This window comes from Penicillium psychrosexuale, assembly GCF_028828465.1.
Source record: "Penicillium psychrosexuale strain IBT 29551 chromosome Unknown utg000002l, whole genome shotgun sequence".
Lineage (NCBI taxonomy): Eukaryota > Fungi > Ascomycota > Eurotiomycetes > Eurotiales > Aspergillaceae > Penicillium > Penicillium psychrosexuale.
Window position 1 is genome coordinate 6,071,676 of NW_026643187.1, and position 12,149 is coordinate 6,083,824.

Genomic DNA, 12,149 nt, shown 5'->3' on the forward strand with positions numbered 1-12,149 from the left:
TCTAATCCTCTTAGTGAACATCTTGATATTGACATCGATGCCTAAGGTGTCAACAATCGATAACATTGTGCAACCATCAGCCTTTCATCTTCTCTCATCAACACAACAATGGCCAATATAACACGGGGCCAGCGAGCGCTCCACGCCCAATTAAGATCGTGGAATCACTCTTGTTTCCAGCCTCGCCCCCAATCCCAGTTACTGCCCATCCGCGCGCAATCCCAGCTCTTCTCAACCTCCCCCAGCCAGCAATCTCGCCGACCCTCCCCGTCACCTCCTGCCACAACCACCGTCTCAACTCCCTCCAAATCCGAAATCAATGCCCCGATCAGCACCCACCCCGCCACGCTCACAACCCCATCCCCCCTAAGCCCCTCCGCAGGCGCAGCGGACAAATTAAAACGCCTTGTCGGAATCGGTCGCGCGTACCTTACCTTCTACAAAACAGGCCTGAAGAATGTCTACCACAACTACCGTGCCTCGCTCCCTCTACGGAGAAAAATAGGTCTACCCGCCTATATCCCTATATCCCCACACAACATCCACCACCGTAGCGCGCCATCAATAACAGAAGAATCCAAGCTCGGCCGCGCGCAGTTCCAGCTCGTCCGCCGCTCAGCCCGCGATGTCCGCCGCATGATCCCCTTCACGATGATCCTGATCGTCTGCGGGGAACTCACGCCGCTTATCGTTCCGTTTTTCGGCTCTGCTATTACGCCCGCGACGTGTCGTGTGCCCTCGCAGGTGGAGAAGGAGCGCGGTGTTGCTACGGTGCGCAAACTCGCGGCGCTAGATGCGTTTGTTGCGGAGAATAAGGATCGCTCGGTGCATTTGCTCAAGGCGGGCAGTGCGGAGCAGTTGGCTCTGCTTGCTAAGTGTTTTGCGGATCCTGTCTGGGTCGCCGGTGCGAGCTCTGCGGATGTGTTGCGTGCTTGTGCTGTTTTTGGTTTGGTTAAGCGTCATAATAGGACTGCGGGTGAGGCGCTTGCTGGTTTGATCTACCGGCCTCGGCTGGCGAAGCATGTCGAGTACCTGGCTAATGATGATGGGATGATTCGTGGTGGAGGGGTTTCGGCTATGAATGCTACTGAGGTGCGGATTGCCGTTGAGGAGCGTGGTGGTGTGGACGTCGCTTCTGGTGTTCAGGACCGGAAACGCGTGGAGGAGTTGGAGAGGCGCTGGTTGGAGCAGTGGCTGGCTGTTCGTGGAAAAAGTCCCAAGGCCAAGAAGCTGTAGTTTCTTGGACTGATAAACTGGAGGTCCTTTCTCGGGGGCTTTTTGTAATATATATATCCAACATTTCGACTCTTAAAAGGGCTGTTTTTCGTCCAGCTTTGCGATCATTACTAGCCGCAGTACTAGCTAGCCGTAGAGTGCAATCTCAAACTATATATAAGAAGACATGTACGAAAGGAAAATCCAAATGTCCAAGCGCTCAAAAGTAGCATGTGTCAATTTCGACAGTCAAATGGAAGGGTATCAAGAAACCAGCCTTTCTGATGGAGAAGGCAATCAATTGAAAAAAAAAACCAAGTTTATATACTCACCATCAGTCCACTGTAATAGAAGAAGCCGCAGCCTGCGCCTGCGCCTGGCTACGGACTTGCTTCGCCCACCGCAGACCACAGCTATTGCAAAGATCCCGGTTTCCACTCGGACCACGCCGCCACTCGGGGGTGTTCTTTGTGTTGCACATGGCGCAAAACTTCTCGATCGCATTAGCGCCTTGCTTGCGCTTACGCTTCCTGCGGCGAGCCAGCAGACGTTGCAGTTCATCGGCCAGAGTGCGGTTCTGCTTCTCTAGCTCGCGCAGCTCGATCTGCCAGCTCGATCCGCGCGTGGGATTGAGCTCTGTAAAGAAGGTTGCTGGGTCGGTAGAGGGAGAAATGCTGCGGTTGCCACTGGGCAGACCGTTGAGGCCGATCAGGTTCGCTAGATCGGGCATGCGTTGACCAAGGGCACCGTACTGCTGGGGCGGGGTGGGGTTATCGACGGTAAGTGTTGTGTTGCGTGCAGTACCGGTAAGCGTAGCGAGACTGTTGTCTTCGGCGGCTGAGATGGCGGTGGCGGATGGAGAGGCTCGAGCGAATCGTATCTGGGCGACGAGGAAGGTCGGTTTTATCCCCTTCGGTGTATCGCCGGTGTACAATGTGGTATGTGCTGAAAGGGCATGGCCTTTCTTATGCCATATTTTGTGTTTGAATGAGGGTGGTTCATTCGTTTCCTTGCCGCTACCTGTAACGGTGGATAGGCCAGCTCCTTGTCCACCACAGGCAGCCTCCAGGGCTTGTGTGATCGTGGCATTGCCACCAGTCTCAGGCTCCATAATCTCTTGTATGCCCTTACCAATCAAATCGTCAGGCGAGCGGCCGAGCACCGGCTTCACCTTGGTAGTAACGAACAGAATCACACCAGACAAAGAAATCTTGGCCCAAATGTCATTCTCGGCCAGCGCGGCGGATGAGCCCAGGCGGGCAATCTGATCCAAGGTGTAGACGGGTCGTGGGCGGCCGGTCATGACAAGGTACCTCCGGCCCTGATTCGGATCGATATGCCAGGCGCCGTGACTCTCGAACCACATATATCCTTGGTGCTTTTGTCTGATACGATACACGACACTCACTGGAGCGGTTGTCGTGCTCCCTCGCAAGTCACGTATTACAGGACCAATATCACTGGGATGGCAGATGGCGGACAGGGTCTTGCCGATCAGTTCGGCCGGATCGTACTCCAGAATCTTGTGGCAAGAGGGCGACAGATACAAGAATTCACCGTTGAATGAAAGCACATGGATCACATCATCGGTATTCTCAACCAGAATGCGGTCCAGGTAGTGCCGGTTGACATCATTGCCAGCTGCACCCATGGCGTTGAGAATGTTAGTCACTTCGTCATGGCCATATCGCAACACGAGGTCTGGTCGTGAGGAGCGCACATCTTGTGGTGGAACTATATACTGTGGCAGATGATCGCGCTGGTAGTTTATGGTATAATTACCATCTATACAATGTTAGCGAGGGCACTCGCCACGAAGAATGCAAAGCATACCAGGATTCCTTCCCCTCACAGCATCGGGTTTTTCAACCAGATCGACCTGAAACCCGACATAATACCGATAAACATCCGAGTCCCACTGGATGGGGATCATCGTGATGAGATTCATGAAGGGTTGTCCACCCTTGCGGTAGTTAATTATACTGGCCTGGATCTCATTGCGATCGTCGATGGTTGACCGTAGCCGATAGACGGTCTGTCCATCGACAAAGGTCCGCTTGGCACCAGAGTTGATTATGCCGTCGGGTGCTTGGAGGAATCGACAGTTCCGGCCAACGATTTCATCTTTAGTATAGCCGGTCAGTCGTTCAAAGGCCTCTGATACATAGACGATTGGATGATCCTCGGCCAAGATGTCACACATCACAAAGGCACATGAGAGATCGACCGCGCCAATGTTGATTTTAGGGTTGGGTCGCATAGCCACACGGCCCTGAATAAGGTTAATATATCGTCGGATACTCTCCATGGAGATGAAAGACTTACCAACGCTCCCAGCACGTCAAAGCCAGTCGTTGAATAAATGCCGGTATGTTCAGTCTTGCCAATCTCGGACTTTGCGAGCCCCGGCGAGAAATCCTCTGGTTGCACGGTCCCACGTCAGTCATACCATGGGACAGAGCCAACGGGGAGTTGCCAGACACAGACACAACTCACCTTTAGTAACAACGGGTTTCTTGGGCTGGATAGCCACCGGTTGCGATGGACGGTACGGCTGGCCAACAGGCAGGCGGCGCTCTGGAGGTTGTCGCTGAGCCCGCTGCACCTGCACCGGCGCCTGCGCCTGTGACCAGTCGCTCGTGCGACCTGAGAAGTCGGAATCCTCGAAATTTGCTGTCGAGTCGGTGCTTGTATCATATCGTTCCTTGGGCGCTGGCCGAGCGGGCTGGGAATAATGGGGTAGCGGCATAGATTGTGGGAAAGGCGGATATGCAGACTGAAACTGTGAATGATCCATCTGCGGAGGCAACCCCATGATAGCCGGGTACGTGGCTGGGATATCGTAGGAATAGGCATTGGTAGCATTCGTATTCATTGGCATTGAGATACCCGAGGTCGGAATCCCGTCGTATGTGAGCATGGCATTAGACCTCAGTCCCTCCAGGTCCGACGGCTGTGAGCGTGCGAAGTTCTGGAGCGGTAGATCCGCATCCTGGGATAGCATGGCACTGAAGGCATAATTATTCTGATTGGAAAAGGTCGTATATGGCGGATTGGTGGGTTGTGGGGGAACCTGATGTTCGTCATCATAGTCCAAGTTGAAGCTGTTCATGTTGGTTGAAATATCTGTGGCCCAGACCGAGTTCCATCGCCCCGCAGGATGACACCCTGGGCAAAAGTGAGAATTGCCGTCGAAATATGCTTGAAATTTGTTTATCAAAAGGAATGTTCGATATATTAGAGAGATGGAGGAGGAGACTGGCGAGAGGGTGTGTGTGTGAGGGAGAGAGAAGAGAAGAGAACTTGATATCTCCAATGATGTGGAGAAGTACTCGCCAATCTTGATATATGGGGATTTGCCATCCAGGATTTGTAGGTGTTGTATTTTGTTTATTTATGTATTCTTTCTGTTTATGCTTATGTTTCTGTTTCTATTTCTGTTTCTATTTCCCTTTCTTGATTCTATATCTATATCTATATATATGCTAAATTGTAGGTTGTAGGTTGTAGAAAGGTGTCCTGTATGAAGTGTATGCCATGCCATGCGCAAACCCTCACAATGACAATGGCAATGGCAATGGTAGACTGGAAGAGCTACTATAGTATATAGTATTAGCTACAGTCAAAGATAGAGAGCTACCAGGGCTATATTATGTAGTATATATATAGAGCTAGTATATATTGCCCCTATTATATAAATAAACCCCTGTCAACATTCCCCATTTCCCCTCCTCACTCTTTCTCCAATAATGTCCATTGGCCATGGACAAGATCTCAATCACCATCTGCGGAGATGGTGGATGTGGTATGTTGCTTCTCTTGTCTCCTGGGAATTTCCTGACTCCGTGATTCGGTGCCATGTTTCCGGGTTTCGCGCGATCGAGATCTGATCAAATCGGGATGCAGGCAAATCTTCAATCACTATGCGGCTGGTCCGTAGTCAATGGGTTCACGAGTAAGGACATCTCCCTGGTCTTGGTAACCTAGTGCTAATATCTCATTTCTAGATATGATCCAACAATCGGTATTGCGCCATCCCAACGCCCTTCCAATGCCCTTCCAATTCTAACCGGGCCCAGAGGATTCCTACTCCGTCACTCGCACCGTCGACGGTCGCCCCTACGTCCTTTCGATCACCGATACTGCAGGCCAGGAGGAGTACCGGGGGCTATGGTCTGCCTCGACCCTGAGTTCGGACGCGTTCCTCCTAGTTTACGATATCACCAACCCGTCGAGTCTTGAAACGCTGGATCATTTCATGGAGATGATTGATATGGAGGCGGAACAGCGCGTCGAGGACAACCAGCAACTGCGCCAGAGGTTGGGGAATAAATATGGGGGTGTCGGCCATGTAGGCATGCCACCGCCGGTCAAAGTCATCGCGGGCAACAAATGCGATCTCAAGGACGGTCGCGCGGTGACATCCCGCGACGGACTGGCCTATGCGCGCAAGCATGGCTGCGGGTTTATGGAGACCAGCGCTCGCGAGACAGTCAACATCGAGGAGACTTTTGGCCGTATGACACACGTCTGTCAACAAAGAAGGAGAGAGAGCTAACGGTCGGATAGATTTAATCCGTCGCGTTGTCGAAGCCCGCCGACTCCAATGTCAACAGGGTGTTCTTCCTCCCAGCGAACCATCGCACACTGCGCTCCCGACCAGCACGGTGGACGCAGTTGCAGAGACCAAATCCCGTCGAAGTCGGGCGTGGGAGTTTATCAAACACCGGAAGACAACGGAACCAAACGGCGAACAGGGTCAGGAACAGAGTGAAATGCAAAACGGAACCGAAAAAGAGAAGGAGCCGGGTCAAGAGTGCGAACCGGATGAAAGGTGCGCTCGTCAGGTGTGGTGTTTTCGCTGTTGATTTGAATTGCGGAGCGAAGCGAAGCAATTAAAACATCAATGTATTCATTATGTATAGTACCTTGCATCTGTGAGCAATGTGTATATTTCTGTGTCGTAGAATTGTATCTTGTATATTGTAGATTGTAGAGGAACATGTACATAAAGTTCGGGGTGAATAGGAATAGGGTTAAAGGGTCAAGGATGAATGGACTCGGAATGCGTCTCCGACAATCAACTACGGGATATGATGCTGAATAGAGGGAGTTCCCATGGACAAATTGAAGTCTGAATTTGATAGATGATTTCATAGGGATTAGATTTAGATCGTCACATATTTCCAAAAGCAGTAAGTATTTAGCTAAGCTTTGTGAACGGAAACCCAGCCGAGAAGAAAAGAAATAGGAGGAAAATAGGAGACGCCAGAGAATCGAAACAGGATATCATTCTAGAAGCGAGGCCTAGCCCTTGCTCACGCCCAAAAGGGACATAGTTCCTTATTGGGCGACTCGGAATGGTCACGTCATGGACTTGAAGGGCCATCACCTTGACGGATGACAATTGGTGATAGTCTAAGAGGCCTATCATGAATCATGGAGATGACCTCAGGATTGAATAGAATACACAGTTTACAGTAAATGGATAGAATGCAGTCTCGAAGCTATTCGGCATGGGCTTGCCGATTTAATATCCGCTTACATAGGCAGTATAAGGATTGCATAGTTATGCAACTTAGGATATTAACTATGTACAACATATGTTCTATTATTCTATTCTTCTACCTATGTTGATAGTTGTTATATTCTATATTCTCTATATTCTTTCTATATTCTATATTCTATCTATATTATAATTCCACCATTCTACCATTCTCTATAATAATAATCAATATCCACTCCTATACGTCAGAAACACTTCCCAAATGCCGAGTCATCCTGTATTTTTCCGTAACACCCCCGTACCGTCATTTATGATCTTCGATCCGATCCCTTTTTTATGTCCAGCGAGACTCGAGACTCCAATGACTCTAAGAAGAAAAGCCAGAGAATATTATTTTTATAAAAATAATAATCCGAAACGAGTAGGGCCCCTCTTTTCGTGATTCCTATATATGCACATCGACGCCCATGGTGACCTGGGATGTTACTTTTCTTTAAGAGTCTATTACTTCACTCGAGCATCTTCCTAGATCACTACTCTCCTCTCTCTATTATTTCTCTAAACCTTCTTATATCCACGGTCCCCAGCATTTCTCTCTCTGCATCCGTCTACTCTATTTGAACTCAATTTCTGTTAATCCGTGAACATCATTATATCATTGACATTTGACGTCGATCATCCTCCCTCTCGAAGTATAGCTAAGGCTCGGATTCCTGTTCTTCTCTCTACACTTTCGACCGCAAATCATGGCAGCTCGACAATCAACACCCACCTCCGAGCACTCGCATTCGGATAGTAATGTCCGTAAAAGAGTATGCAAAGCTTGCGATCGGTGTCGTTTAAAGAAATCCAAGGTATGTACAGCTAAACGAATAAATCCTCCCAACATCCACTGACCCTCCGGACAGTGTGACGGATCTAGTCCTTGTTCCCGGTGTCGTGCCGATAATGCCATCTGCGTCTTTGGCGAGCGCAAGAAGGCACATGACAAAGTGTACCCGAAGGGGTAAGCGACATCACAGTCCTAGCTCGAAACTCCTCCCACTGACCAGCTCTCTCCTTCTAGTTACGTCGAGATGCTTGAACAGCAACAATCTTGGCTGGTCCATGGCCTCCAGGAACTTTATCGACGCAACATCGAAGGCGAAGGCTGGCCCGGCGAGCAGCTGAAACTCGAACCCAACGGTCACCCACTCACCCACGACCTTCTCATGCGCCTCGGCGCCCTCGACGGCTCCAAGGGCGAGCGCTTCGAAGAAAACCCCGAAGCCTTACAGCAGGATCTGTGGCACACCAACGCCGGCATGCAACGCCAGGAATCGTCCGACGGTGGCTCCGATAGCCCCCAGTCACCAGTGCCCCGTTCGCGCTTCTCCTCCGATGCTTTCTCCCAGCAACATATGCCGCCCACACCGCCCACATACAGTCCCACGACGCGTGCGCCCATCAAGACCGAGCAGCCTTCTCAATCTCAGATGCCCAGCACCCCGCAATTCACTCAACCTTTGTCCATGCAAGGCGTCGTCAACCCACTGGCGTTGCAAAGTCCGCAACAGTGGCCTAGTAGCGGGTTCAATTCTTTCGACGAGATGGACTTGATGTCCACGGCCGATTACTCCAATATGCCCTTTGACGACCAGCAGTTGTCGTCGCCGATGTTCAATCGCCAGGTGCCCTTGAGCTGTTTGTCGCAAGGGTCATATCTTGATTCCAAGGACTATGACGATTTCAACCAGTTCCTCAATCCGAACCCTACGGAGATCACCTCGATCTGAGCCTTCTTCTGAGCTATCTTGAGCTATCCTGAGCCATCCTGAGCCACCCTGAGCCTTATCCTTCTAAGGATCGACTATTTTAACGCCGTATGACGTGATGCATGTATACTATACATGTTCTGTTTTTCTTTCTCTTCTCTTCTGGGGCTATTTTCCCCCGCAAGTTCTGTTGATCGGATTCAGGCGCAATTGGGATCCTAATCACCTCTGTACAGTGAACCGGTTTTCGGAGATTTGGAGTTATTTCTTTTTCCATTCTTCTTCTTTTCTTTCTTCTACACTTTGTTTCCTTTCTTTCTGGCGTTCTAAAACGGGGTTTCAAGGAGTCGTCCATTTATTGTCTAATTAGAATTCAATGAAGTTTTAAGGCCATGTCACCGTTACACCATCCGAAACGGGAAATGATCTCATTCGACTTGATATCCACTTAGCAGTTACCCAGGTACCGTTCCAGATCGAAAAGATCTACAGAAGTAGCGGAGGGAGATGCCGATTTGCTCTAGCCCTGGAGCCCTGGATCCCTCCATCCTTGCCTTAATCCCTGGAGGGTCATGGAGTTCGAACATCAATGGAGCAAACGGCAATAACTCGGACCTTTATTTGGTATTTTATTTTCTTTCGCGTATTTTTTGATTTTTAATAAGATTATTGATCTTCCAGCTGACTCAGCGGCCCATTCCCCACTTTGAGCGATTTTCGGATCCTTTTTGTCTGCTTACGTCAGCCGTTGGCCTGCGAGAGCCCGCGAAAAGTCGCCGAATCCCGATTGTTACCGTTCCGGGGCAAATGCTCCGACGCCAAAATATAAAAAATCGGTACTTTGGCCTTTGTAGATGAGCATGTTCATCCTTATTTGACCGTGGAACTTATGTTATAACCTTCTGGCCAAGCCGTCTCCCTCGTATACAACCTGTTCAGTCACGAAGTATATTTGAACGGCCGAACACATAAGGCCGAGTTATCGCCAAACCTGCTTTCGCAAGAAAATGCCTCTCAATCCCATGCCAATCCAACCTAATACCAACCCAACGCCGACCCAATGCTAAAACTCTATTATATCCTGGTACCTGCCATATATTAATATCAAACCCTTGGGCCTTGGCATGTCTCCTTTTGTTCTTTCGTTCGGTGGGCCGACACGAGTCCGGGGTATAGATCCCTTCGGACGCCGGACCTCGTTCTCTCCGAACGGATGCAGGCTGACCCTAACGCCGATGTGCTATGTCCGTTCTATGCGTGATATAGTGTACTGATCTGATTGGAGAATACCAGTTCGATACACGTTACGGAGTACGTAGTTGGCTTTTTAACCTTTGAGACAATTGAGGTTATACTTTAAAGTCGCTCGCCACAGGTCCAGCCCGGTTTGATATGGATTACGGAAGATGTCACGAGTTGAGCTTTACCCTAATTGGGTCATGGTCAAAATATTCAAAGCGCTCTCTTTTAGTCTAATCAACCTAAATCAGGACCCTCTTAGACAAATAAACACCTCTCAAAGCCTTGGATATTAATATTTATGCTGAACCAAAATAAAGGAGTCATGTTGTCGGTGCTTGATCCCGCAGATTGCGGGGTTGCTAACGTCACGTCGCTTAAAAAATTTAAAGTACATGCTATGCTCTTCTTTCCCCGCCTATCTCATCCTTCGAGAGCAAATCAAATAAAAGGAACCGCATCATGTCCGAACAAGCTGCTTTCAACTTCCTGCCTTTGGGCGCCATCATCCAAACCTTCTCCGTCGGTGGTAAGAACATCGTGCTGAATTTCCCTACGCAGGAGGACTATGTCAAGCACAATACCCCACACTATGGTGCCACCATCGGCCGTGTTGCAAACCGTATCAAGGATGGTCTGATTCAGGAGCTAAATGGCCAGAAGGTTCAACTGGTGCAGAACAACGGCCCTAATTCCCTGCATGGTGGGGAGAACAATTGGGCTAAGCGCGTCTTTGACGGCCCATACACCGTCCAGCGCAATGGTCACGATGCCGTGCACTTCAAGTACCTCTGCAGAGATGGTTCGGAGGGATTCCCCGGGACCATCGAGGTGCGCGTGTGGTACATCGCTAGCAACGAGGACGCCAAGACCGTGCTGACGGCCGAGTACGAGGTGGAATTTGTTGGCAACGAGTGCGAGGAGACTGTAGTTAATATCACCAACCACAGGTAAAGATCTAGCCCCTTCCCCCTTCAAAGCTGATGACGACATTCAATCTTGAAAATTGGAGCTATTCCCCGCTGACCAAGCTTCCCCACCTCTCACAGCTACTTTAACATTGGCGATGGCCCCGATATTTCAGGCACCACCGCCCAGCTCGCTACAGCCGACTATCTGCCCCTCGATAGCACGGGCATTCCCTCGGGTGAGATCGCCAAGTTCCCGCGGGACGTGACAGCCCCGTTCGCGCTCGCCGCAACCGGCGCACACTTCGACGACGTCTTTGTGCTCGAGTCCGATCCTAGCAAAATCCCCCTGGACACTCGTGGCTTACCGCTACGCCGTCTAGCCCAGTTTAGCAATGCAAGCTCGGGCCTACATTTCGAAGTGTACAGCACCGAGCCTGCCTTCCAATTCTACACTGGCAAGTACCTCGATGTGCCATCGGTCAATGGGGCACCAGCACATCATGAAGGAGCTGCATTCTGTGTGGAACCTAGTCGGTTCGTGAATGCGATTAACGAGCCTGCGTGGCGGTCCATGGTTCTGCTGAAGAAGGGTCAACTGTTTGGCTGCAAGACTGTTTACAAGGCGTGGAAGGCCTGAAGGGGCCTAAAAGAGGATAGCAGTATGGAGTCCTGGGTACATCGGTGGATCTTGAGACATTTTTCAGCATTCAAGTCAAGAGGAGTGGAGATCGACCTAGCCATGTATGTATCTTTGATTACTATACAAGGAACCTCGGCATTGTATAGACATTGTAATCCCAAAAGAATTTAAAAAAAATAAAAGAAATAAAAAATAAAATGCCGAAGCCGACCAAGTTATCTCCGTCGTCCCGGGTCCTCGGCAGCCCGTGTTTCCCTTGGAATTTGAGTTCTTCTTTTATCAGATGATTCTCTACGTTCATATATGCGAATGTCTCTCTTGTCACCTAACGAAATACCTCTATATACCTAGGAGATATGTAGTATGTGTAGAGGTATACCAACTCAAAACAATTACCCAATTCGTGACCTTTGTGACCCGCTCTCTTCGAGAATAATCTCTTCTCCACTGTGAATGTCAAGCCCGTGACGATCTATCTTTTTTAGTGTGCCGCATTCCCGGAATGTGGCGCTATAAGATACTATTAGTTTTTTTTATCTTTATTGTTACGGATATAGGATTTGTTTTAGGGTTTGCTTATAGTTAGCTATATTGCGCGATAATCTACAACAATCTCAATAACAGGACACAACCATATTGCCTATTAGCCTGGGCTTACTCTTTTTGCGTAGCTTGATCTATCTGGGTGTATGTTGAATAACTAGTTAACTACATGTAACTAAACTCAATGTATTATCGTATACTCCCACGTGACCTCGGCCACAATCGGACTCCGGACCGGGCCAACCCGAGCTTCTTCACCCCGCGCGGGGGAACTTCGACATGCGAACTCGCGGATCAACACAACTTCTCCAAATACCTTAATCCAATTCATTATTCAATCT

The 12,149-nt window shown here is 49.6% G+C and overlaps 5 protein-coding genes across 5 annotated transcripts; 4 read left to right on the top strand and 1 right to left on the bottom strand.

Annotated features, from left to right (window-relative positions):
- Nucleotides 1–108: 108 nt before the first annotated feature.
- N7518_003463 (uncharacterized protein) lies at nucleotides 109–1,236 on the top strand (the record flags this gene model as incomplete). Its single annotated transcript, XM_057184390.1, has 1 exon — nucleotides 109–1,236. The coding sequence occupies one exon, from the start codon at nucleotides 109–111 to the stop codon at nucleotides 1,234–1,236; it is 1,128 nt and encodes a 375-aa protein (XP_057045840.1).
- A 313-nt stretch (nucleotides 1,237–1,549) lies between these two features.
- lreA (uncharacterized protein) lies at nucleotides 1,550–4,327 on the bottom strand (the record flags this gene model as incomplete). Its single annotated transcript, XM_057184391.1, has 4 exons — nucleotides 1,550–3,000; nucleotides 3,049–3,487; nucleotides 3,541–3,635; nucleotides 3,712–4,327. 4 exons carry the CDS (start codon nucleotides 4,325–4,327, stop codon nucleotides 1,550–1,552), a joined length of 2,601 nt encoding a protein of 866 aa, XP_057045841.1.
- An 811-nt stretch (nucleotides 4,328–5,138) lies between these two features.
- On the top strand, nucleotides 5,139–6,083 carry N7518_003465 (putative RAS small monomeric GTPase; the record flags this gene model as incomplete). The annotated part of the gene is made up of 4 exons (XM_057184392.1): nucleotides 5,139–5,170; nucleotides 5,223–5,239; nucleotides 5,295–5,732; nucleotides 5,785–6,083. 4 exons carry the CDS (start codon nucleotides 5,139–5,141, stop codon nucleotides 6,081–6,083), a joined length of 786 nt encoding a protein of 261 aa, XP_057045842.1.
- A 1,384-nt stretch (nucleotides 6,084–7,467) lies between these two features.
- N7518_003466 (Zn(II)2Cys6 transcription factor domain-containing protein) lies at nucleotides 7,468–8,496 on the top strand (the record flags this gene model as incomplete). Its single annotated transcript, XM_057184393.1, has 3 exons — nucleotides 7,468–7,575; nucleotides 7,630–7,727; nucleotides 7,788–8,496. The coding sequence occupies 3 exons, from the start codon at nucleotides 7,468–7,470 to the stop codon at nucleotides 8,494–8,496; spliced, it is 915 nt and encodes a 304-aa protein (XP_057045843.1).
- Nucleotides 8,497–10,176: 1,680 nt separating this feature from the next.
- On the top strand, nucleotides 10,177–11,262 carry N7518_003467 (uncharacterized protein; the record flags this gene model as incomplete). The annotated part of the gene is made up of 2 exons (XM_057184394.1): nucleotides 10,177–10,664; nucleotides 10,764–11,262. 2 exons carry the CDS (start codon nucleotides 10,177–10,179, stop codon nucleotides 11,260–11,262), a joined length of 987 nt encoding a protein of 328 aa, XP_057045844.1.
- Between the last annotated feature and the right edge of the window lie 887 nt (nucleotides 11,263–12,149).